This window comes from Brachyistius frenatus, unplaced genomic scaffold (genome assembly GCF_029030835.1).
Source record: "Brachyistius frenatus isolate BFR_SWC_R1_liver_20210118 unplaced genomic scaffold, ASM2903083v1 Contig_220, whole genome shotgun sequence".
NCBI lineage: Eukaryota > Metazoa > Chordata > Actinopteri > Embiotocidae > Brachyistius > Brachyistius frenatus.
In genome coordinates this window covers 488,633-514,093 of record NW_027210819.1, presented here as the reverse complement: position 1 = coordinate 514,093, position 25,461 = coordinate 488,633, and the positions used below count along the sequence as shown (strand labels likewise).

At 43.2% G+C, this 25,461-nt stretch overlaps 1 protein-coding gene across 4 annotated transcripts in view; it reads left to right on the top strand.

Moving 5' to 3' along the window:
- Nucleotides 1-16,363, top strand: part of prkd3 (protein kinase D3) — a 34,053-nt gene extending 17,690 nt beyond the window's left edge. For 2 of the 4 annotated variants that reach the window (XM_069719655.1, XM_069719654.1), the window contains 16 exons: nucleotides 3,596-3,727; nucleotides 4,385-4,542; nucleotides 5,400-5,592; nucleotides 6,027-6,104; nucleotides 6,192-6,378; nucleotides 6,857-6,980; nucleotides 7,202-7,279; nucleotides 10,139-10,415; nucleotides 11,209-11,261; nucleotides 11,665-11,737; nucleotides 11,841-11,947; nucleotides 12,093-12,254; nucleotides 13,210-13,308; nucleotides 13,399-13,666; nucleotides 14,142-14,227; nucleotides 14,781-16,363. In XM_069719655.1, the coding sequence (XP_069575756.1) occupies nucleotides 3,596-3,727; nucleotides 4,385-4,542; nucleotides 5,400-5,592; nucleotides 6,027-6,104; nucleotides 6,192-6,378; nucleotides 6,857-6,980; nucleotides 7,202-7,279; nucleotides 10,139-10,415; nucleotides 11,209-11,261; nucleotides 11,665-11,737; nucleotides 11,841-11,947; nucleotides 12,093-12,254; nucleotides 13,210-13,308; nucleotides 13,399-13,666; nucleotides 14,142-14,227; nucleotides 14,781-14,954 (2,249 nt within the window). In that variant the 3' untranslated portion in view covers nucleotides 14,955-16,363. The remainder of the gene's footprint in view (nucleotides 1-3,595; nucleotides 3,728-4,384; nucleotides 4,543-5,399; nucleotides 5,593-6,026; nucleotides 6,105-6,191; nucleotides 6,379-6,856; nucleotides 6,981-7,201; nucleotides 7,280-10,138; nucleotides 10,416-11,208; nucleotides 11,262-11,664; nucleotides 11,738-11,840; nucleotides 11,948-12,092; nucleotides 12,255-13,209; nucleotides 13,309-13,398; nucleotides 13,667-14,141; nucleotides 14,228-14,780) is intronic. The other 2 variants (XM_069719656.1, XM_069719658.1) reach the window with 2 other exon arrangements.
- The last annotated feature ends 9,098 nt before the right edge of the window (nucleotides 16,364-25,461 follow it).

Here is a 25,461-nt window from a genome sequence, read left to right as displayed (position 1 = left end):
GCATCTCCCTGACAGAAAAGAAGACTTTGACTCACCAGACCTTCCTGAACTGTTGCTCTTGGCAAATCCAAAGGTACAGAATGACCAAAAGCTTTTAATCATCAGTCAGAACGTTTATACCTTCTAATGTGAATATATTAGGTGTTTAAAAAGTCAAATTAGGGATCCAAATAACATGTTGGTATCCCTCATGGAATCTCAGAGTCAGAATCCAGCAAGAATATATTTATTAAATATTGAATGCAGCTGTGAAAATGAGGAGTGCTAATTTTGATCTGTTTTAAAGCAACCCAGAAGGACACTTTCTGTATATTTTCACCCATATGTTAAGAGCAGGGAGAAAAGGTCAGGCACAAAGTTTAGATGAGAAACATTTGGTGTTTTTGGACTAAACAGTTGGGGATCCCTGAGAGGAACGACCCACTGGGGAGGTACCCCAAAACAGCATACCTTTTCTTCTGTTTGCATTTGCGTCGCCATTAGGAACGTTGAAATGATGTTTTATTGGTCTGTATTTTTAGTTTTTTTTAAGGCTAACGACGAAGGGATCGTTTGGATGGTTTGTAGTGAGGTTGTATGAGGTGCTTATCCTCAGACAGTGTATAGATGAGGGTTCGGCATGTCCCCAATTTAAGAACCAGGCAGCATGGAAACAAAGCAAACTGCTCGGGGTCATCATACCTCATGCAGACATTTCACCCTATTTTTTCGCTCGTTTCTTATTCCCAGCTTGTAGTTCAGTTCGGTGTGTTTGCTGGCAGAGCTTTGGTTCAGTCTGCTTCACACATTTTGTGCCGAGTCATAGTTGACACACCTTCCAGTAAACACGGCCTGTTGTGACTCGTTTAAGGGCACTTCAGTGGGTCAGATACTCGCTGAGAGTCCTTCTCTGTTCTCACCGAAACTTTGCAGCCTGAATGAAATCTGAGTCTTGAAACAAACGAAGCATTCGACTCTCAACTCGCTCACTTGCTTTTATTTTGTGTTTTGTTTTCACCGCAGTTTCCATCCGATTGTCCACCTTTGTAGCAGCCACACAGGTGTTTGGTTTTTCTTTGTGGTTTCCTGCGATGAATGAATCAGCTTCCTGTGCGGTGCTGAGACCAACACATGGCTTACAATATCTGTTCTGCTCTAATCTGTTCTCCTGCTCCATCTGTCTCCACCGGGAAGCACCTGACACCACCTGTGCTGAATATCTTCCCCTCTCTCCTGGGCCGGGAGTATTGTTTGCAGGGATTTAGATGGAGGATGATTGTATAGGTTTAGGATCCGAGGATGCTTCAGGGATGAGGAATGTACACTAACGACTGGAGAACTTCCTTCTTTTTGTTGCTGACTGTCTGTGTTTGTTTGGTGCTCTCTTTTGTGTCAGTGTTTGTGTCTCCCCTTCCCACCTCGCTTTCTCTCATCCTAATCCCCCCCACCTCCATAAATCCATCTGCAGGTGTAAGCTCCAACAGTGGAGCTAAACAGTTTACAAACCGAGATATACCCGATGAAAACCGCTGTAGGAGATCTCCGTTTGGCTACATGTGCACATGCTGTTTTTTTTTTTTTTTAAATTTCATTTAACACTCACTGAACGTGGACCTTTTCATAAGAGGGGCTTGGCATGTCAGATACTTGATCTTTGTTTTGAGAAACACAAACTGCATTCCCAAGCCTTTCACTTGCTTCAGAGAAAATATGAACCTTTTTCCGCCCCACAATTTGTCTCCTGTCATCTTCCGTTCAGTTTTCCTCAACCAGCGTGTTGTTGGATTTTGTGGGAGAGAGACGGTTTGAATATCTTCCTCTCTGCAAGAAGGAGGCAGAAGTGGCTTTTTCTTGGCTGTGAGCTCAAAGAAAATGGTTTGTTTTTCGTGCAGTAAGTGATTGTAGTAGACCTGCAGAGCGTAAACACGCTGTGACGTAGCGGGGCGGCCCTGCACACAGCGGACGCTGCTGCACAGGCCATCTCGGCCCATGAGGTTTGAGGTTTGGCCTGACCGATTGTTCCTTTTGTTCTGTTTCTCACTCCTCTTAAATTCCCAACCGCTTTCACAGGCTCCTTATTCATCACCACTGGGAGTGCGAAATTGATATTTTACAACAACTTCTGTTTGTCATAAAGATGCCAAACTTATGTTTGTCAGATGGAAACTTTTGGCCCCAAATGAAAACTCGGTGCCTCAAAGCCAACAGACAGTGTTTTCATGTCAAGCCTGTCCGCTCGTGAGAAAGGCTGCGAAGAACAACGTGTTGAGTTTGGGTTGATGCTAATTAGAACAACAAGCATTACATAACGCTGCGACTGCTAAGAAGCAGCCAGTTGTTTTGCAGACGTGTGTGAAAAAGCTCTTGAATGCCGCCTTTCATGTGTCTGTGTCATGTTCGCCTCATGACATGTGACCCGCCTCACTTCTTTCTTCTCTCTTAAATCAGCCATCGCAGTTCTCTGAAAAGAGAAAAGTTGGCCTGAATCATCTTAGATGATCCCATCTAGTATTAATGGCCCTGTAAATAGGTATGAAAATGAATTTCCTCTCAGTGTTCGTTTCTTTATTTTGACCCTAAAATGGACCCGTCATCTGTCATCACAGTGGAAATGTTGCATTCTCTTCTCAAATTAACAGATCAGATTGATTCAGTGTGACTGACTTTTTATTGCCTTTGACATCTAAGTTTCTATTTTCTCTCCAAATCTTTGATGCTTTTCTGTCTTCAGTGATGTTTTCTCTTTTCTTTACACACAGCATGTGCTGATTTTTAGCAAAGGAATGACCACATGTCATTATTTGTTTTTCAAGCCTGAATGTCATCACAGCAGCACCAGCTGAGGACGTCCTCACTTTCACTCGCTGAGACAACATGTGTTCAGTTGAGTCACGTCAAAGGAAAGGAACTAACACACACCGTGTGACATCACCGCTGCTTCCACCACACAGGTTTTGCTGCTTAACCCGAGTGTAAAGATTAACTGTTCCCTTGTTGGTCACCGTGACCACATAAATGATTGCTGTAGGGAACACTCTGAGAAAATACAGCATTTGGCAGCGTTGAGCTCCATATCCGAATCATCTTCATGTCTGTGATGATTCACAGCCATGATTCACCAAGTCACGCTTCCAACAATGAGCTCAATGTCTTGTGTGACAACAGCGGAGAGATGAAGGAAAAATAAGAGAAACGGGAGAGGAGACACTGATTTGATATTATTTCCATAATGACGAAGCTGGTCTGATATAACAGGATTATACAGCATTTCTCTGGCGTGTTGTGGGTGTGCCTATCACTTCATACCAGGAATGATTACATTGAAGTTGTGTCACTGCACATGTGATGCCCTCTACAGCAGCAATGAGGTCATAGCACCCATGTTTAATTGTTTGCAGAGTTGTTCCTGCACACGCTCACATGCATGAAGTGAGACTGGATACTATCTCCAATATTAGTCTGATATTAAAAACACAGATGACCAATAGCTGCTTTTTGTCTTTTTGATTCCTTTGTCATTTTACTGATGACATTTTTCTTGTTTCTTCTTTTCTTGATTTTTTTCTTTTCTTTTACACGGTTTCAGTTATACCACGTTTTTATTTTTTGTTGCTAGCTCAAGCCACAGTTGAAGACTTCCAGATCCGACCCCATGCCCTCTACGTTCACTCCTACAAGGCCCCCACTTTCTGCGACTACTGCGGGGAGATGCTATGGGGTCTCGTCCGGCAGGGGCTCAAATGTGAAGGTCAGACACACACACACACACACACACACACACACACACACACACACACACACACACACACACACACACACACACACACACACACACACACACACACACACACACACACACACACACACACACACACACACACACACACACACACACACACACACACACACACACACACACACACACACACACACACACACTCACTCACTTTCAGCGTATCTCAGGGATAACTCCAGCCTGTGTATTGCAGTATCCACAGTCACCAACAGATGCACAAACACACCACGTCTCTGACCTCCAGAACGTATCAGGACGATATACAAGCAGACAGGAAGGATTTGGTCCGGGGACTGGAGGCCATTAATATGCTTGACATTCAGATCCCTGTGGAGTTACAGCACGCTGGCTCGCCTTTCATTTTTGTCTTTGTTGAATCAGCTTTGAATTATACTCTAGTATTTTCATGTCAGTAGGCTGCAATTGAAGCCCTCACTGATAATAAATTAGGTTTAACAAGTGAAATATTCACAGTCATATTCTCGTGCTCATTCCTGTTTATTAGTGGGGCCATCTTGTGGCTGATTTGAAAAGAGGAACATTTCTTCCTCCCTTTTTTTCCCCCTAGTTTTTGTGACTGATGTGATCTCTGTGTTTTCATGTTGTAAGGATGCGGGTTAAACTACCACAAACGCTGTGCCTTCAAGATCCCAAATAACTGCACTGGTGTCAGGAAAAGGAGATTATCCAATGTTTCCCTGCCCGGACCGTCTCTCTCCGTCCCCCGCCCGCTACCTGCTGAAAATGCATTGCTTCTCCCAGATGAGGTGAGTTATGGTTGCTGGAAGTTTCTGAACTCAAATGCTTTGATAGGAATGAACAAACCCAAAACTATGCAAAGAGCTTTTCTTCCGAATGAAGGAGGAGATGTGATGATTTTATTTTTTTTCATCCACACATAAAATAAAGTGGCTAGAGCTTTTACATCATCTTAAATCAGAGTGGAAACCAGGTGAATCGGCCAGGAATGTGAGGCAGTCAGTCCACATGCAGCTCCCAAGCTCTGTCTCCGCTGTTCAATGTTTCTAAACTCAACAAATTTGTCTCTTTTCCACGGGCGAATCTCCTGGGTCGTGTTGTAGAATGCCACTGATGCAGAAAATTGAATTGAGCAGCACGGAGCTCTGTGGAGAGATCCTCAGTGAGGTCTTATGAAACCATTTTTGCATAAGCCCACAATGGAATATTCCCCTCTTCTGTCTTCTGTCTCCCTGCAAAAGGTCATCAGGCAGTATAATTATGGTAATGACATTAAAAGTCCACTAAGTCCAAGTTTAACTATCTTCTCACTTGTTGCCAAAAATAGAAGAAAGCTTGCTTCCTATTTCTGTCAGGAGCTTCCAGACTGCTCAGTTTATTCATACAAAATTAGGACTAAATGCTCATATGTGGTAAAACATGGGAAATATAATAACCATGTTTTTGACCACTCGGATGGTGAATAAAATTCTAAGTCATGCTAACTCTGTCTGACAGATCTCTCTCTCTCTCTGGTTCTTTTGCCATATCATTATTCACTCTGTCTTTCTCCATCACTCAAATAGTCCCTTTGCTTCCTCCCTGCATATAGTTTTTAATGTCCCTTTATCTTCCCCCTTTCTTTCCATCTGTCCAATCTCAGCAGCAGAGGTCCCACCAGGAGGCAGGGAAGCGCATCCTGTCCTGGAGCGGCAGGCCTATCTGGATGGATAGGATGGAGAAGACACGGGTCAAGGTGCCACACACCTTCGCCATTCACACCTACACTCGTCCTACTATCTGCCAGTACTGCAAGCGTCTGCTCAAGGGTCTCTTTCGCCAGGGCATGCAGTGTAAAGGTAGGACTACACATATTCAGAAGAAATGATCATGTTTTACCACAGCCGTCATCAACCAGCAGCCTGCGAGGGTACAGCCCTTTAGATCTTTTATTTGACCCGCAAGAGACACATCGACAAAGTCCATAAAGATGTAAGTGAGTAGGAGTGTTTTTTCAGTCATAGTAGATCCACATGGAGAGGTAGTGTGTGGATGAGGAAGATCAGGGAATCCCTGAGTGTGTTAGTGACAGCACGGGCAGTGCTGCGACAGGATTACACCAGCTGGGCACCTTCCATTCGCTCAGCCAAGCGGGCCACAGAGAAACTCACTTTAACCAACAACAAGCTTCAACGTCTCTCAAAGATAAAAGACATTAAGAGTTCACCGTGAAACATGCCAGTTCCAGAACAAACGTACTGTGTTTGAGTCATTTCTAAATTTCATTTCCCAGACTGCAGATTCAACTGTCATAAGCGGTGTGCTTCAAAGGTACCAAGAGACTGTTTAGGGGAGGTGGACTTCAATGGAGGTCAGTTCTGCATCCACTTTCAAAATGACAGGTATATCTCTAAGATAAGCAGTTTTAAATAATGGTGTAATTGATGTGAATGTGCAGAGCCTGCCAGTCCGGGGCCAGACTCCGACACTACCATGGATACTATGGAGGTAGACAGCAGTGATATGGACGGTGGCAGAGGACTGGACGACGCAGAAGAACCGTCCACACCAGACGAAAGGATGTTCGACATGGATTCCCCCTTCTTGGATAGAGAGAAGGACGAAGAGCCAATCAAGACTATCAGGTACGTAGATATTGCTTTAATTACGGGTTACTTTCACATCTCTTTTTGTTGTTGCTGCTGATACAGATTTCAGTGGTGGATATTACTCTTCATACCTAATATGAACGGCAATTTGCCTTTTTTGAACTGTTCCCTGTTACTCAGTAAAGAGCGACATGGAACAGGGAGAGAAGGTGAAGACATTCAACACTGGCCTGATTTAAACCGGAGACTTTGTGGTTATGTTTACCCGCCAGGTCTAACTGCCCAAATCCTCTGTTTATTCTACACAAGCGGCACACAAACATAAAACGCATCACTTCCTGTGCAGGATTTCTGTCAGGAAAGACCTACCAGACACTGGCTGGTTAGAAAAGCAAACATAAAAGGCGTCAAGAAATGGCAATAGATGAATTGCAGCGTAACCATTTATATTGAACTCTATGAGAATGATGATAATTTTGATATCATCTATAAAATCTTGTTTTCATGTGCCTAGTCCTTCCACTAGCAGCAACATCCCACTGATGCGGGTGGTCCAGTCCATCAAGCACACCAAGAGGCGGAGCTCCACTGTGGTGAAGGAGGGCTGGATGGTTCATTATACAAGCAGGGACAACCTGGTAAGAGTGATAACCCCCCAACAGCCCAACAGAAGAGCCCAGTGTGAAATGGCTCTTCTCAGCCTGCATGCTGAGGAAAACTCCTTCACTAAAGCTGTTCACATGTGTTGAGTTCAGCACAGAAGGTATTTTCCTTGTGAAATAAAACTCTACAGCTCTGTCATACTGATAGGTGGTGTTTAGACTAACTTGGGTTTTTTTTTGTTTTCCCCTTTTAACAGCGGAAGAGACATTACTGGAGGCTGGACAGCAAGAGTCTGAGTCTGTTCCAGAACGACACTGGAACCAAGTTCTACAAAGTAAGCTTAAGTGTCGTCTCTGCCTTGTTCTTGGAAAAATACGTCTTGTCCTCCACATCAAACATTCATAACAATGTCAGAAAGTTTATCAGCATAATGCGAATTGATTCAGTGTTGGCTGAATTAAATCTATAAAATCCACCCAATAGCTCCACAGAATTTAAACTGAACCGCTGCACTACTGAAGTCAGTGAGCTATTTTCATACTCATGTGTGAATGTCTGACTGGTGAGAGGTTTGTAAAGTGTGACTCACTTTAAGGGCCGCCGTGTTGCAACCATAAACCACCCTGAGGTCAGTTGGGCCCGCTGAAACCTCCCCGCTGGTTTTCCCCCCTGCAGCCTGGTCCTGCCTGCATGAAGCGAAAGGGTCGAGTCAGTTGTTTCAGCTCTCGTGTTTTCACTAACAACAGAAGGGACATTTTAAGGGGTTTTGAAGAGAAAATCAAAATTCTGAAAATATTTATGTATAATAATATATATATATATATATATATATATAAAGTGTTATAGATATAGCATTTTGATGCACAGTCGTTGTAGAAGGCAGTTGAACCCTAATAACTGGACAGTGAGATTTTATTTCCTGGTTTTAATCTTCTTTTTTTTTTTTAATCCTAAATTTCATTGAGTGCTAGCTGTGAGGGAAATGCTGCAGTTTCGATGTGTAAAAAAATCACTAGTGGATAACGTGTGACACTTCCCGCTCGCTGGCCGCACTGCAGTCAGTCATTACACCGCCGCAAGGCTTAATAGCGCAGTAATTACACCCTGAGGCCTGAGGGAGGGAACGGCAGCCTGCTAAGGTAAAGACTTCCACATGTGCGTCGGTGGTTGTGTGCGTGTGTTTAGGATGGGGGATATTATTATTGCATTGTTCATGTTGCTTTGTGTGTTTGGAGACTTGTGACACCTCCCCGAGCTGAGGTCAGAGGTATGATGGTGGGATGGTGTGTAGGATGCAGAGTTTCCAGCAGCTCACCGAAGTGTGTCAAACAGGTGGTTTCAGACAAAGCTGCATCTAAACGTCTCCTTCTCTTCTTGTTTTACTGCCTCTATTCACGCTGGTCGTGAAAAAGAAAAATAACTTAATTCCCTCTCTCTTCTCTCTCAATTATTCTGTCACACCCTGCCGCTAAAGCCTTGAAGAGGAACCCTCCGGGGGGGCGACTCCTCAGGGTGTGTTTACTGGTGGCTTTATGGGCTTCTTTATTATCAACTTGGCACTCAGCGGCGTTTAAAACCTTCAGGAGGCTAATTGAAGGCTCGCTGTAAATCCTTTCTTTTTATGCTCTGAAGTTTGGTCTTTGGTCCATTCTGGCTGCTTCAGGGTTGAAGATGTTTTATCTGTGATATGATCCCGTGAGATGATCTCCTGTACATGTCGTACAAAAAGGTTCTTTCTGGGGTTTCTTTTCTGAAACCGCTGATTCTCTATGAGCTCAATCAGCATCGCCTGTCTTTGGCTTTTTCCTCTCATTTCTCTGAAGTCTGTTGCCTGCTGCTCATCAGCGTGTGGCCGCTGTCCTCCCCGCTCCCCGTTTCCTTATACCTCCAATCTGATTAGTGGTGGTCGCGTGGCGGCTTGCTTGCCAGGCATGGCAGCCATTTTCACCATTTGGAAGCCATAATGGCTCCTCGTTTGAAGATGAGACCCCTGTACTTGTGGCTTTCTCTGAAGAACCTTTCATGGGGTGAGGGGGCTTCTCTCTGTCTCTGCCAGACGGAGTCCTGTCACACTGAAACATTGCCTCCACCCCCACCCACCCACCCACCCACACCCACCCACCCCCACACTACCCTGTGGCGGAACGGTAGTTGCCTTGTCTTTCGTCTCGGTGGCTAGCGGTAGCGCCAGCGGCTCGTGCTCAGATGGGGCCTCTGGCTCGCCATGCCTTGTAATCAGGGAACCAGAGCACCTCAACTGCCGCGGGGGCCACTCACGTGACCCGGGCCCCGCTAACCACGAGCACTTCATCTGATACTCTGTGGTGAGCCACACGGAGGGGACAGCGTGTCCCTCCGTGAGCCCCCATTGGCTGGAAATTCTCTGTGTTCTTTAGGTTTGACCCTCCCTCCTCCCCGAGGTGGAAGGGGAAGGGGGAACTTTACAAATTTACTGCAACTGTCCTGTCTGGTCATAAGACAGAGAAGAGGAAAGGAGAAAGTTAGAGCTGGGACTACTGAGTGTGGACACTTTTGGAGTGAGTGTTACTAGTGTTGTTTCCCTCTTGTGTGTCATCTTATGATGTAACATCCTTTGGATGAGCAGGTTTTATGCTCTGAAAAGACTTTCTATAATCATTTTCTTATGAGACAACAATCATTTAAAAACGTGACTACTATTTTGATTGCAAATTTAGTAACATGATGTGTTTTCAATTTGTATTTTTTCAATTTGTATTTTTTGAAAGTGATATTTACAATTTATTTTTGTTTACTTGTTTTGCCAACTTTTGTCTAGTCAGCATTTTATTACTGGATCATTTGTTTTCGTGTAATTTTTAAACACTTTTTCATCTAATACGTTAACTTTATTTTTCCAAGCAAGTTTAACATGCATGTTCATATGTGGATGGGCTTGTGTGTGTGTGTGTGTGTGTGTGTGTGTGTGTGTGTGTGTGTGTGTGTGTGTGTGTGTGTGTGTGTGTGTGTGTGTGTGTGTGTGTTTTGGCCCCTTCTCTTGTTGGAGTCTTTTTTGTTGTTGTTTATATCTTAGTGTGTTGGTTGAAATATTGACGTAGGAAACCCCCCCCACCCCCCCCCCCACCAGTTCTTGCTTGATGTTGAGTAACGCATTATGTCGTATTTTGTGTTTGGTCTGTTTTTTTTCATTAGTTGTCTCTCACCGCTCCAACAGGAAATCCCTCTGTCTGAGATCCTCCAGGTAGAGCAGTCCAGAGACTACAGTAATCTGGCGCAGGGCAGCAACCCTCACTGCTTTGAGATCATCACAGCCACCATGGTTTACTACGTAGGGGAGAACAACGGCAGTCACTACCACAGCCCTGCTCTGGCCGCCTCTGGAGTCGGCATGGAGGTGGCCCAAGGCTGGGAGAAGGCCATTCGACAGGCCCTGATGCCCGTCACCCCTCAGCCCAGTGTGGCCACTGCTGCTGGACAGGGCAAAGATCACAGTAAGTATCCTATCACAACTCTTTTGTAATAAAAACATTGAAATTGGGAACAAGTGCGTATTAACTAACCAATACAACGTAGAGTGCCCAAAGATGATGAAACCTCAAGAGGGTAATGAGGAATATAACCAGTTTGTGACTGTGTCATTAATTCATGCATGAGTTTGTGTTCCCACTTTCAGTGATGTTTTGGAATATTTACCTTTTCTTGCCTTCACATAAGATTGAGTTATTACTTGTTAGGAGCCTGACTCATTGAACAGGACAGGATGTTATTTTCTCAGGTTTTAAAAAGGTTACAATAAGCACAACCAATGCTATATTATAATAATATTATTATTCAATCAGAAAATGTCAGTGTACTTTATGTGGTCCTTTCTTAAATCCAAGATTGCTTTTAAGTATAAAATTAAATGTTTAGGTATAGTATTCGTTAAATATTTTTTCTTTGCTTTAATTTCTGACCTTCTATTCATTGGTTAGTCTCCATTTAGCCCCTGTTGCTGTCTAAATTTCCTAATTTTGAAATGTATTGCATACTTGCACCATTCCGTCACACAGCTTTCCAGATCAATTTTACAGCCAATTTATCATGTAATAAAAGGCCTCATTATGTGCAGCTGTGACTTATTGCATGCAGCTGCAATACGATGGAAGGTTGTGAAAAAATAAATACTAATATGTGAGCAATGCACCTCAAACTACAGCTACATAAAGATTCACTGTCTGCGTTGTTCATTAATGAAGTGGTGTTGTATTTGTTAAATGTGGAAATATCATTTTTCCACTTCAGAAGAGCTGTCCATCAGCATATCTGTCTCCAACTGCCAGATTCAGGAGAATGTGGTAAGTGGAGCTTCTTTTTTTTTCAAATGCCGTTGCACAATTTCCCAGCATGGGCTGCAAATTCATACATTTATGTGCTATTAAAGTAGCTGTTGTGGTGAGATCAGAAATGGTATATTGTGCTGTTTCTTTTACGAAAACCTCCAGTGGAAGCTTTTATTCTGCTCAAATGGGGAAGCTGCAGGCTGCAGGCTTTTCGTCTTATTTCCACTTCTGCATTTAGTGAAAGTTAAATATTTTGCAATAACAGAAAGCCTTTTGGAAGAGCAACAGATTTGCCGAACAGAAAGGATGTAACTGTTAGTGTTTGCCATTTTCAGTCTGGAAAGTTAACTTGTAGATGTTTTCACAAGTAAAAGTTAAATACAATCATAAAGTAACAGCGCAAATTATGTCTGTGTAGGATATCGCGTCGGTGTACCAAATATTCTCTGATGAAGTGCTGGGATCAGGCCAGTTTGGCATCGTGTATGGAGGTACTTTTCTCTTTTTATGGAAACGTCACATTTAATATACTGGAGCTCTACTGTGAATTGTTTATTTAAACATATTCTTTTTTACCAAACTATAATAATTTAGGCAAACACAGAAAGAGTGGAAGAGATGTGGCCATCAAGGTTATCGACAAGATGAGATTTCCTACCAAGCAGGAAAGCCAGCTGAGGAATGAGGTGGCCATATTACAGGTAATGAGAGAATCCATCAAGGAAAGAATAAAACACAATCCAATCATTACATGTTTCGGTGGATAGCATGTGGATCCTCTTTAATCACAGCGCATGCTACGGACTTCAGAAGCAAAGATGTCTGATATTTGATGTTTTTCTTTAGAACCTGCATCACCCAGGTATCGTTAACCTGGAGTGCATGTTCGAGACACCGGAGCGGGTGTTTGTTGTCATGGAGAAGCTGCACGGCGACATGCTGGAGATGATCCTGTCGAGTGAGAAGAGCAAACTGCCCGAACGAATCACCAAGTTTCTCGTCACGCAGGTGTGTTGCTGAAACACCGTTCTCTTCTCTTCTTTGTTCTAAGTCGTACTAGAACGCCCACAAACTAGTGTCCCTCTCTGAAAGCAGCAGATCATTTCCTCCCGTCTGTTCCCTCCTCTGCTGTCTGGGCCAAAAGCTCCACACGCAGCAAACTGGTAGCCCTGGCCAGCCGCGCCCCCCGCCCCCCTCCACACACACACACACACACACACACACACACACACACACACACACACACACACACACACACACACACACACACACACACACACACACACACGTGACCCATCCAGGTCCCCTGCTTGGGGGAATACTGCTCCATGTCTTGTTATGGGGTGTGATGAACTTCTGCTCCAGCTGTAGGGCCTGTTTATTCTTGTGGTGAGCTGATTGCGGGGAGGGAGGGGGGGGGGGGTCGGTCTGCACGGCATCTCAGCCTCCTCTCGGCCATGAATTACAGCCTCCAGTGTGCTCGGTGGCTTTGTGGCCTGATTAGAAAGAGCAGCAGGCTCTCGGGCCTTCACGGATTCTGGGGTCCCAAACGGGAGCGGAGCCATTAACAACAGCCCCATTAGCTGCGGCGAGCCCGGCTCTGATGTGGCCGGGAGGACTTCTGTCAAAGCCCGGGTCAGGATGGGGGAGCCAAGCGCACTGTGGTTTTGGTACAGGGCCACAGGCAGACATGCGTGCAGCGCTAGCTTACGCCAGGCCTCGTGAATATAGAGGAGATGATGAGATGAGAAGGTACTGGTCAACATGGAAGTATTTAAGGGCATTTCTACGCTTATGTTGATATTATTTTTCCATATAGCAGCACCGTAGATTTTACTGCATACATTAGACAACCAGCGCTCTGTTTATACCATCAACTCTACATCACAACACTTAGACGTTGGAGTTTACAGTATTGTAATCTGTGTTTTTTCTGTGTTTATGGGACTTGTGTTGGAAACAGATCCTCGTGGCTTTGAGACATCTGCACTTCAAAAACATTGTTCACTGTGACTTGAAGCCTGAGAATGTACTACTGGCCTCTGCAGAGCCTTTTCCTCAGGTAAAAACAGTATTTTTGTGTATGTATGTATATCATTTCTTTCTGTGTTTGTATGAATGTGGAAATTGATCACGCTCTTTCCTTTTCCAGGTAAAGCTGTGTGACTTTGGCTTCGCCCGAATCATTGGTGAGAAGTCGTTCCGGCGGTCGGTAGTGGGCACGCCGGCCTACCTGGCTCCAGAGGTGCTGCGTAGTAAAGGCTACAACCGCTCCTTGGACATGTGGTCAGTGGGAGTCATCGTGTACGTCAGTTTGAGTGGGACCTTCCCTTTCAACGAGGACGAGGACATCAACGACCAGATTCAGAATGCTGCCTTCATGTACCCGCCGACACCCTGGAAGGACATCTCTGCAGAGGGTAGGAACCATTTGTTTGTTTGCTCCCTCCCTTCAAACCACAACTCCCCAAAGCTTGATCTACCTTCACGTCTGTGAAGTCGTTGGCGGCCTGGTTGCACCTGTAGTTTGATGTCAAACTGACATTCAGACGTGCAGCTCCAGTACGGTCCTCCCCACCTACACGTCTGGCTCGTCTGAACTTCCTACAGACTTCCCTTGTCTGCGGTTGAGATGAATCACCTTCAGTTCTCCCCAACTGTTGAAGCTGCAGCTCTTCCCACAGACAGTGTGAAATGCAGTATATTATAAGGTGCAACAACCAGTTAAGCTGCCGATGCTAATTTGTAGTAAGCCAGCTACAGTGTCCTTACATCTTGATTTATAAACTACTGTTGGTTTTTGTACGTCTTGCCCCTTTAAAAGTCATGACCTTATATAATGTATGCCGTATGTATGAGATACGTTTATTGATACGTTATCTATTTCCCTTCCAGCCACAGATCTGATCAACAATCTTCTCCAAGTCAAGATGAGGAAGAGGTACAGCGTGGACAAGTGTCTCAGCCATCCCTGGTTGCAGGTGGAATATTCATGTATTATTACAGAATCATTGGGTCTTAAAGTTTCCTTCAGTATCAAAACTAATCTACTCAATCAATAGTTACAGTGCGAACAGGAGTTCTTCAAGGTGCGAATTTTACCAAAATGCAAACAAATAAAATCATCTCCATGGCAATATTATACTTCCCAAACTACCCACATTTAAGTCAGAAAAATAATAATTGTAAGAGTCAGAAATTCCAACAATATCAACATTAACAACTGCAAAACTATCAACAGTGCACAGGGGCCCAAAAGCTGTCTGGGGCCTACGTAATATTAATATTAATATTAATATTAATATTAATATTAATGACATCAGGGTAGCGCATCTCGCACATATATTATTTCACACAGTCTTCAAAGTATCAAGATTTGCATGTGTGGCTAAAACATGCAGCCTAAAGATGAAAATCAAAGGCAGTCAAAAGTGAGTTCAAAGCAGAATTAGTCACAATCCCTTCACGTCAGAGTCAGTTCTTCACTAAGGAGGACAATGACGGGAGTCTAAAGTTCATGTCTCTGTTCCTCAGGATTATCAGACATGGCTGGACCTGAGGGAGTTCGAGACGCGGCGAGGCGAACGCTACATCACCCACGAGAGCGATGACGCCCGCTGGGAGGAGTACGCCGACGAGCACAGTCTTGTCTACCCCAAACATTTTATCATGGCTGCCAACCTGGATGACATGGAAGAGGACCCCTAGTGGCACAGGGGACTTACTACATCACATGTATTGAGGACAGGGGCTGTCACAGACTTTTTTCATGAAGCTTTGGGAGTGGCAGGTTTTCCCTCCAGAACTGTTTGCTGTGGAAACAGAGAAGCCGATCAGGTGGAGATTTGCTCTCCAGAGGCTTTAAAAGTGGGAAAACCCAGCAGGATTAGTCGTGTGATGCACGTTACAAACCGTGAGCAGGTGGAGATGTGTGTCACAGAAGCGCATTAAGAAACTGTCAGGAGGGAGAAGCGTTCTTTCCTTCGCCTTTAAAACATTCCATGGATTTGCTCCATTTTGGTTCGTTTTTTAGAACAATCACAAACCAAAATGCACAAGTTGGACTTAATAGCAAATCATGCTAATGTACACCATTCTGGACAACTTTGAGTAATAATGTTCTTGATGTAAGAGAGGAGGTCAGCGAAGGAGAAAAGCTTGCACCAGGAGTAAAGGGCACTTTTCACAAGGGATCTACAGTCTGAGAATGAAACACGAGTTTGTTCTCATTTCAGAGCTGTTTGTGAGGCTGTCCTTTGGCATCAAACTGGAACTATCACGTGTATTTCTATGATTTTTTTTTAATGTATTTAGTTATTGTGGTAGGTTTTTGCACTATATTACTATTCAACATAGCAATCGAATAGAAACGCTATTCACTGCTACAGAAAGCAAAGAGATTTGTTCTTTTCCCAGAGTATGTGCAGAGTGACCGGAGAAGGTTGATGGAGCTCAGTATGAGCTGCTGTGTCATGAATGCCAACAAGACACGTCGTCACAGTTTGATCTGTTAGTGGCAGCTAGCAGCGTCTCAGCTTTACCAACTTTCTCTCCAGAAAGAGACCAACACACATTGACAAACGTTCATTTCAGTGTTTCCAAAGTGTTTTCCTTGGTTAACTTTTTTTTAGGAAGGCCATAACCCTGAACTTTCGGTAAATACTATTATGGAGCCAAAAGGTTAAAACAACTTCTGTGTAACAACATCCTGTTTCTGTGTCCTTTTTTCTTTACTTCCGCTGTGTTTGTGAACGAGACTTTTAAAGCCCTCCAGTTCTGGGAAGTGTATTTCTGATGTTCTGCTGGTGTCTGAAACGTTGCATCACCAGAGGCGGCCAACTTAAGTTTTACACAGAACAAAATATTGGTGTCCTCGTTTATTATGTTGTTTGGACCATCTCAACATCCCTTCTGTCTGAAGTACAGATTAAGTAGAATTTGGTTCACATGGGAGCTCATTGCACTACAGTGTTGTAGTTTGCTCTTGCTGGCGTTTTGGGAGTACGGTCCTGTTTCCTGTTGTGTTTGTTGCCGCTGGATTGGCAGGTGTCAGTGTTTTGTATATTTCAGTACATACCGATGGAATAAAAGCTCAACTTAACTGTAAATGTCTTACAGCTCTGAATGTCTTTCTGTTCATACTTCTGACCTTCACAATATCATAAGTAAATAGCAAGTACAGTTTATTTAAGTAGCACCTTTCTGAAGAAGACATCACAAAGTGTTGGAAGATGAAAGGCAGACCTCTGATATGTATGAGCATCACTGACTGGTAGTTTTACCAATGATGCAGCGTGTGTGTGTGTGTGTGTGTGTGTGCGTGTGCGTGTGCGTGTGCGTGTAGTGGTTTCACATGTCAGATCTTATTCTCAGCAGCTGGATGTGATTGTTACGCCACACCGAGCTAGTCGCTCACCACAGGCAAGTTATGACACAGTTAAAGAGGGTGGGGGTGACGGAGGTGGGGAGGTGGAGGACTTTGAAATCGCTCCTGATAAATGCTATCACAGATTCCCTTCAAGTATCAAATGTGTGTTCAGGGAAATAAAATGTCTTATTCCTGGACCGTACCTCTCAATGGGTCTATTGTTTGAAGATTCAGTTCACAATAAAGTACTACAGAGAACAGACAGCTGTCATTAATAACGTGTTTGAAGTGAGCTTCCTTTGCTGTTGGCAATCATAACAAGCCTCATTGCAGTGCTATCTTTTTCTTTTTTTCCCTGTTAAAGAGACTCGATGCTGCTCTCCTCTATCTGTTAGTCTGAATGAGTTCAACATGTGGACTTCCTTCAGAGGCCAGACGACCTCTGTGGGGGAGACACGTATACACTGAGTCGCCTAAATACAACAACACTGTTGGAGTCCACCAAGTTGCTCTTTGAATTATCATTCATAAAGACAATGAATGAAAAGCACAACAAACCGCATAGTGTAGCTTGTGTTTGTCAAATTTATGAATATGATCTTGAAAGAGACGTATCATCGAAATAGATCAAATGTCTCCCTCCTCTGGCTGCACACGTGTGTAAAATTTGAATCATTCATGCTTTCCTTTAAAGATGGATTTATTTAAACATACAGTTTTTACTGTTTAAATTCCATTTGACATTCACGTTACTCATGCTTCTACGAACTCGACTGGAATCAGTCATTTTGTGACATCACAACCAGTAAGAAAGTCACTGTGTAATTTACACAAGTATAATGTGGAAAGTACTGAACTGAGAATGGAGTTTTTAGTGAAGGAGACATCTTGTGTCATCACCATATTATTTTTAAATGAACTTTACTTAAAGATAATGGACTTTTTGAAAATGTTTTAACCAGGTTATGACACTTTTGTGAGGAAAAAACATACACAAAATACTCCAATTTAGTTTGTTTCTGGTATCTTAAAATATGTACAAACTTCAAGTTGAGTTTACACACAGCTCAGATAGTAGTCTTTCATAATGAAAAAAAAGTTACTTTGATCCTTATGACAGGGATTATGTAGTAGATGTAACATCTATGGTTTATGATGTATGAGCCTATATTATCAGGATGGTGTAAAATGGCTGTTGGAAAATAATGTCATGTGGGAACAATGCTCACAAATGAGTTTACCAATGAGAAAGCAGTTCTCTTTGCTGCCAGGAGGTGTCACTCTCTGTTGGTTAATCACTGGAGATGTAAAAGGAAGAGTTAGTGGGAGATTTCTGACAGCAGTAAGTTTACTGAAGCATTTGGTTATCCTAAGAATCTTTTATTTTCACACAATGTTAGATAATATCATTAACAAGTGTGTTTTACAGTCTTCAACATTTAGAAATTACCTGTGAAAATACTTCAAAACAATTAGTCACATATGATGACTGGATACAGCCCTCAAACTATGATCCCCATTTGAAAAGTTTATATATTTTATGTGACATGAATCCAGATTAGCTACAGGATGCGTGTCAGAAATCAAGGAGTTGAGAGATCAGAAACAGCGTTGCTCCTGGGGTTGAGAAGCTTTTCCTGGTGGGCTTCTCGGCAGGTCTCTCATCACCTCAAGGGGAGGTCCCCACCCCCACCCCCACCCACCCACACACACACACCACCCTCCACAACCACCTCTCCTCTCTTCTCCTTCATGTCCTCCATCCCTCCTCTTCTCCTCTCCACTCCATGCCGGGTATCCATGAGCTCCAGACCAAACAAGCAAACAAACAGAACAACAGAAAAAGCCATCACCCAAACAAGGTTGGTCTGTGTTGGGGGGGAATCTTGTTTGCTCTTTGGGCTAGTTCCATTTCACTGTGATGGCAGAGAAGGCCTCCCAGGACACAGCTACCCACACGTCTGTTGTTTGACTTCCAGGGTGGGGGTGGGGGGGTGGGGGGTGTGGCGAATCAAGGTGGTCCTCCTCAGTCATCTTCTGACCCAATACACAACCACCAGGCCGGGAGCCTTTACCTAAGCTGGCCTGTCCTCTTCAGCTTGTTGGTGTGCCAATCAGCTGGTGGCCTTTCCTCCTCAGAGCTGCCTGTCAGCGCCGTTCATTCATCTAAATGTTGAGTGGAATAAAGAATAAATGCTATTCTTAAGATGAGTGCTCAATACAAAAGCGCCAAAGCTCCCATATTTTCCTGTGTCTGTTATATCCTCACGCTCACTGCTCTACCTCTTCTTCTGGTGCCCTTGATGAAGGTCACCGGTCTAAAGAAACTCTTGGGCTCCAGTCTAATTCAACCTCAGAGCAAACAACGTATTTTCCCTGTTTTTCTTTTTACATGAAGACCAGAGTGACAAACGGATCCAACTGCAGAGGGCATTTCTATCTTAAACTTGCGTGTTCAAAACACTGTGAGGTGTTGAGAAGATCAACTTTCTACATCTCTATCTGCCTAATAGGGGACTTTTGTTTTTGCATTGACAGAGAATCTTCGCCCATGAAAAGATGTCATACTTTGCTTCCGTCAGAGTTTTAGACTGCAGAAATAAATCAATAAAAAACAGGGTGAAGCTATGTGTGTGGTAGCTTGTAGGGACATGAAGTCATTCTTTGTTGGAAGAAAGAAAATAAAAGCTAGAAACAGTTTCCTTGTCTGGGAAAATGCAGATGAGCAATATATGTATGATTGATTTGTTGACTCCAGCTGTGCCTGGAGAATTCCCCCAGACCATCCTGTGGAGTGGTTGCTGTGTGAGGCCACATGTACCCAGGCGCAATACGCAACCAACCCTCCCCCACCCCCCTCCCCCCGGCTGAAAGGGGTGGCCATTGAACTCTCAGGCAAGTGGGAATATTTGCTCACCTGAAAAACACACATCTTGCCAATTGGGGTCGGGTGGGCTGAGGGGCTGGGGAAGGGCCCCTGGATGCAGCTGTGGCCCAGAGAAAGACCAGACCAGGACGTTTTGTGACTGGAGGAGGACGGGGGCTCTTCTGCCGGGGGGCTGTTTAGCGGTGGCCACCCTATTGTATCTTGAAGGAGGCAGAGACCATATTTGTTCGAAGCTGCAGGAGGCTGATGAGGTGCTAATCTGTTGAGTGGCTGTCTCATTGGGCCCCTGTTCCCAATAGCCTGTTAGCTGTCAGGACCCTGTAAAAAAGGCACAATTTATGGGCCCCATGGCCAGGACTCAGCCACTGGCGTCCACGGGTAAGCAAACACAGACTGGACACTTATGTTGTTGCTCTGGTAGGGCAGGCTTTAACACCAGGCTCCTGGGGTGACACGTAGGCAACCCCTTTTAAGCCCTCTTCATGACTTGTTGGCCCCCTCGGTGCTCCTCTGTAAACACTACAAATTAGCCATGTGCATATGGATGGCCCCTCAGTCCAATACAGGAAGGAGACAACTGCCTGGTAGAAGATATTAGCTCTCCTCTAATGTAGACGAGACATATATTCTTCACCGTGAGCTTCATTTCTATCCTCATCTATGCATAACGAGGATATCACATTTAGAGTTTATTGACTATGCAGGCAGTGATTTCCTGCTCAGGGGAGAGTGAGATGGTTGTTATATGGAGCTCTGCAGCGTGAGGATGACGAAAGCAGCGCCGGCAGGCTCTCTGAGATGGGTTCAGGTCTGCAGTCAGAGGTAATCCCAAACGTGAATTTCCCCATCAACCTGGAATACAGATACAGGAGCAGATATGAACCTTACTGACCGACTGACTGTGATGGACGGGAAAAGGAAATGGACCACTCAGATGGACAGACGTGTTAGTGTGTGCGTGTCTCGGTGACGGCTGCAGTCCAGTAGATTTGAGGAGACCGAGCGATGCAGCGATCTGGATTTTAACCTTATTTCACACCATCATATCAAATCAGATTCAAACGGTTCCTGAATGAATTTAAGTGTGATGGACAGGATGCTGACATTAGTCGGTGTTCCTTAAGACATTTAGGATTAGAAAGAATATTACTGATACACAACTTTTTAATCATGCGGCCAGGTTTGCTGATGGATCTGACAGCATGGCGGCAGCGTGTGAACAGCAATAGCTCATCGTGGATTATTGCATGGGCTTGATTGGAGTGATATTTAGCCACAGAGCTTCCCACGGGAGCCTGGCACTTTAATTAACATAGTACTACTGGCCCCCCTTCTGTTTTAATTGCCTTCAGTCTGTGATTAAATGTGTATTGACTCTGCAGTTGGTCCACTAATGAATAACAATGTGCTGATTTGGTGATATTAAATCTTGTGGCTCCAATACGCATCCTGGCCACGTTTCTTTGAAAGTTCAGACATGACAAGGAGCCACGGCATCTGAGCAGATCCGTGTCAGAGTGCAGCTGCATGTAACGTGTCACCTGCATGTCATGTGTTTCATGTGTTTCTTTTAGCTTGTCTGTAGCTTTAAATCTGGCAGATTAGAAAAATTAACAATTGACACAATTTCATGTGGAACAATGTTTTCAATTATAAATGAAATGTGGCTTTACTTTCTAATAAGGTTTGCTTTATAAAATGCTTAAAAGTTGCACCTAAATGCTTTATTAATGGTGAAAAAAAATCATGGACCAATCAAGCAAATGAAAATAGATCAATATCAGGGCTGTGGAATATCCCTTTGTCACGTTCATATCCTCTCTACTTAGCAATACACAAGATACAAGTGTTTATAATAAATACTCACAGGAGTCTCATTGCTAAATGTGCATTTAACATAATTAATATTTATATTATATTTAAGCTTTTAATGATTTTGGTACATATTATCTGGAGATGATGTATAAAGCTGGAAAACCAAAAGTCTGATGGTTTATAATTGATTCATAAAGAAATAGAAAATGATCTATTAATAAAGCCAATGGTTGCCACTTATTAACCCTTTATGAGGAAGAACGCGGCACCTAAACCTGTTTTAGAAATTCTCCACATTAAACTGCAACAGAGTTGTCTTAGACTCTAATTTGGAGCAGATGCATTCTTCAGTGTCATCTGATCTGTGCATCAGGATCCCACCTTCCTCCTTCTACTCCTGTGGTCCAATAGATAAACTGTCACCTTGTTTGATAAATGGAAGGGCAGCGGTCAACACAGGCTCTTTTAGCACGACAAGAGGCAAGTATTGAATCTGCAATGCCCTGGATACAGTCAACATAAAACATATCGGATGGCATTCCTCACCACATTCCTCTCAATATCAAAAGGTGCGTATTTGAGGATATTCTTAGTGCGTTTACGCCGGTGTTTGCGCTCTGACCCACTGGGGCCGCTGCAATAACTTTGGACTCCCTCCCACTGCATCTCATTGCAATGACCACTCTCAGTTTTTATTTAGCTGGGTTGTGTGCCTTCCCAGTCCAGCTGCTTTTCAGATTCATTTCCAGGTAAACACAGTGTGGCCAGCCACAAACCTGCAGCCAACAGGCGTTGTCACAGCTGTGGCAGATAATGGCAAGTCCAAACTCCAGCCCGGCTCTGGAATGTTTACTGTCACCACAGGCAAGTTGGCAGCAAACAGTTTTTTTCCAACACTTTCCAAGAGGAAGACTCTTTCGTTATTAATTTTATTTTGATGAATTACATGCTTAACCCTTTGCCCTCCCCTGTTTTGTGTGACTTTGTGTACTCAGGAGGTTTCAAAGGCACAAAAAGGGGCTTTCTTAAGTGGATCTTTTAATTTCAGTTGAGAAGAAAAAAAAAACCCTTACTTTGAAAGTTGAAACTTAAAGTTAACACATTCCCGCCAACAGCTCCTTGGTGTTTGAAGGAATGTTGGAAGAGTTCCTCCTCCCTCTCAGAGCAGAGATCCCCCTGCTCCCCTGCCCCACTCCCCCCGCCCCACACCCGAAAAATCCTCCAGGAGTCGTTTTAGGGCCATGGAGGTGCTGCTTTCACTTCTTTAACTGAGTCATTAAACTTTCACTACTTCGTGCTCTCCCTTGTCATAACCAGTAAAGGAACGACACCTGAATGTGTGAAATGTAACGCTGATCATCATGGAGGCTAATTGATAGAGAAGGTGGCAAATCTCAGTGGAGGAGCAGAGATGGCCACACCACCGGTGTGGGTAATGAATGTGTATACTCATTGGAAAGATGGAGATTTTGCATGTGCTGCCCAGCGTGGTTCGACCCGTTGCCGTGAGTACAAATAAAAGCAAAGCTGGTCTCATTTCCAGGGTTGAGAAAGGAGTGTGATGGATAATAAATGTTGCAGCGAGGATCATTTAGCATTTCTGTGCCCCAATCAATCTGTTGAAATGATCATTTCGAAAAAGCCCATTTATAAGCTTATACATTGCAGATTAAAATTTGATGTTAATAATAAAAAACAGAAGCTAATGAAGATCTATATTTGACCAAATGTTTATATGATCTGGAGCTTAATTGCTAACTTGGTATAATGAAAAGGGGTTCCAGATAACATGGTGATAATATAATCTTGATTTTTATGGTGCAACACACCAACGATGATCTGGATTTTTTATTTTTTAATTTTTTTTTTAGAAATGTTTCAAAAAATAATTACAACAACGAATCTGCTGTTTGGTAAAAAAAAAAAAAAAAAAATCTGACTAAAAAAAAAAAGGATGTTTGTATTTCCATATCTTTTGAAAAATAAAAATGGTGCTGCTGCTCATTCGACCCCATTTGCATTCCATTGCAGCCGGTTTGTGACAGAAGTGTAACTTAATGTTTCATCATTCAATAACAGCTTTATATACTACGTGTAATAGTTCATCTCAGTTACATCTGAATCTACAGAGTAAGTGAATTAAAGCTGCTGCGGCTTCAACACCACCATCACTGTAGAAAGTTCAAAGCGAGACCTTGTTGCTTTGGTTCCAAATACATTGTACATTTCCATGACGTGCTGTGTTTTTATTATAAAAATAAAACAGGACTATTAATGGCATTCACCAGCCAAACAGAGACAAAAAGAAGCAACGTTCTACGAGACAAAGCCTGTACGGTCACACCAATACGGATTTATTTCCCTCCGTAGCCCAGACGAGATGTTGCCCAACTTTATTGTGCATCATGAGAAAAGATAATCAGACAAGTAATTGCTGCAGCGTGACTGATGTATTAGCACACACGTTACACCAGAGGATTAATCTTACACAAAATTGGGTGAAAGAGCAACTGCATCAGGCCCCAGATGAAGTTTTTGTTTTTGACAAAACCCAACATGTGACCTTCACCCATCGGAGAGAACTCTGGCAAGTTGATGATTAACCAGTGAGTTGGCAACATGTCTCATTCAGGAACACTGTCAAACAGGTCAAGGACCTTTTTTAAAGACTGAGGATTTGTTTCTGTAATTTTTGAAATGACCAACACAATTATCTATTTTCAAGTCATCTACTCTAGATTTATATTTAATACCTAAGAAACAGCCGAAGCAGGTTTTTTTGGTGAGGTTACACTCCAGTATTTAAAATGTACTAAATCCTTGACATTTGAAAACAACTACATGCCTGTAAATCACAGAGAGGGATATCTGTTGGTCCTACAGACACACAGGTGTAGACAGTTTGGACCTGTTATAGAAGCACATGAATACGTGTGAAACGGATTTACATATTTTTTTGGAGGATTTTTTTAATTTATTTTTATGATCCTTTAAGCCTTATTCATGAACGTAGCCTATTTATTGATATTTTACATGGAGACCTGCGTGCTCAATTCCCATCAGATTTGGCCTCAACTTGCACTTTTCAACATTGTCAAATAATAGTCAAAATATATAAATGCCGTATCAAACACAAACACGAGATGGTTGTATTTTTTAGGTCGTTATTGTGGAGGTATTGTGGTTTTAATGATTAAAAACAATAAGTTTAAAAACAACCAACAACCTTGTATTGACTGAGTCAAGCCAAAAGCGCCGATTTGACCAACCTCAGCTCTTCGCTGGTGCAAATCCCAAATCCTCAAACACACAGGGCTTTTTTTTTTTTTTTTTTTCTCATGATCTCATTTCCAAGTTAAGCAGACTGTGTTAGTCCCTCGTCAACACGACAGGTTTACTTGCCTTTACTAATGGGGCTCTATACTGATAGTTATGCTCTTGCGTAAATATGGAGTCAAATAGATGTACAACTACCGACACGTGGCTGGCACCGGTCTGCAGCCTCACCTTGATGTTTGTGTCATACAAATACTGTACGGGTTGCAAGTATTAAGGGGCCCTCGACACTCTGGGCCCTCCCTTCTGATACAGTGACGGCAGACAAAGACCAGGTACAAACTAAGAATATTTAAAAGGCGTCACAAAAACCAACGTATGGAAAACCAGCCTCTTCAACGAAGCACACTCTGAATTGGCTGATTTAAGATTTACATCATCTGTGGCTTTTTTATTGGTTGAGCAAATAAAAAGGAAATTCATTTGGGGTTTGTTGCTATTTTACTTTATTTGTCAAAATATGTCAAATGTCAAAAACTCATGGAAAATGTACACAAATTGAATTGATCTTAAAATGTTTCACGGACGTCTGAGTTGAAAGAATTGCCGTATGTGCTACAAACCGCAAAGCCAGTTGGAGACAACATCCGAGAGAGGGCGCTCTGCAGCTATGCCCAGCACGTTCAGCACTAATTACAACATTTAAAACCACTAATTCAGCCATCCAGGTTAAGAAAACCTTCCCCTTTTTTTTTTGTTGCAAAAATCCGTATTTGGCAAACAGTCACACACTTTAAAAGTGACAGAGGTGTAGAAATCAAAAGATTTGTTTTAATTCCATCAAAAGTGTTAAACAGCTGGGACAAAGA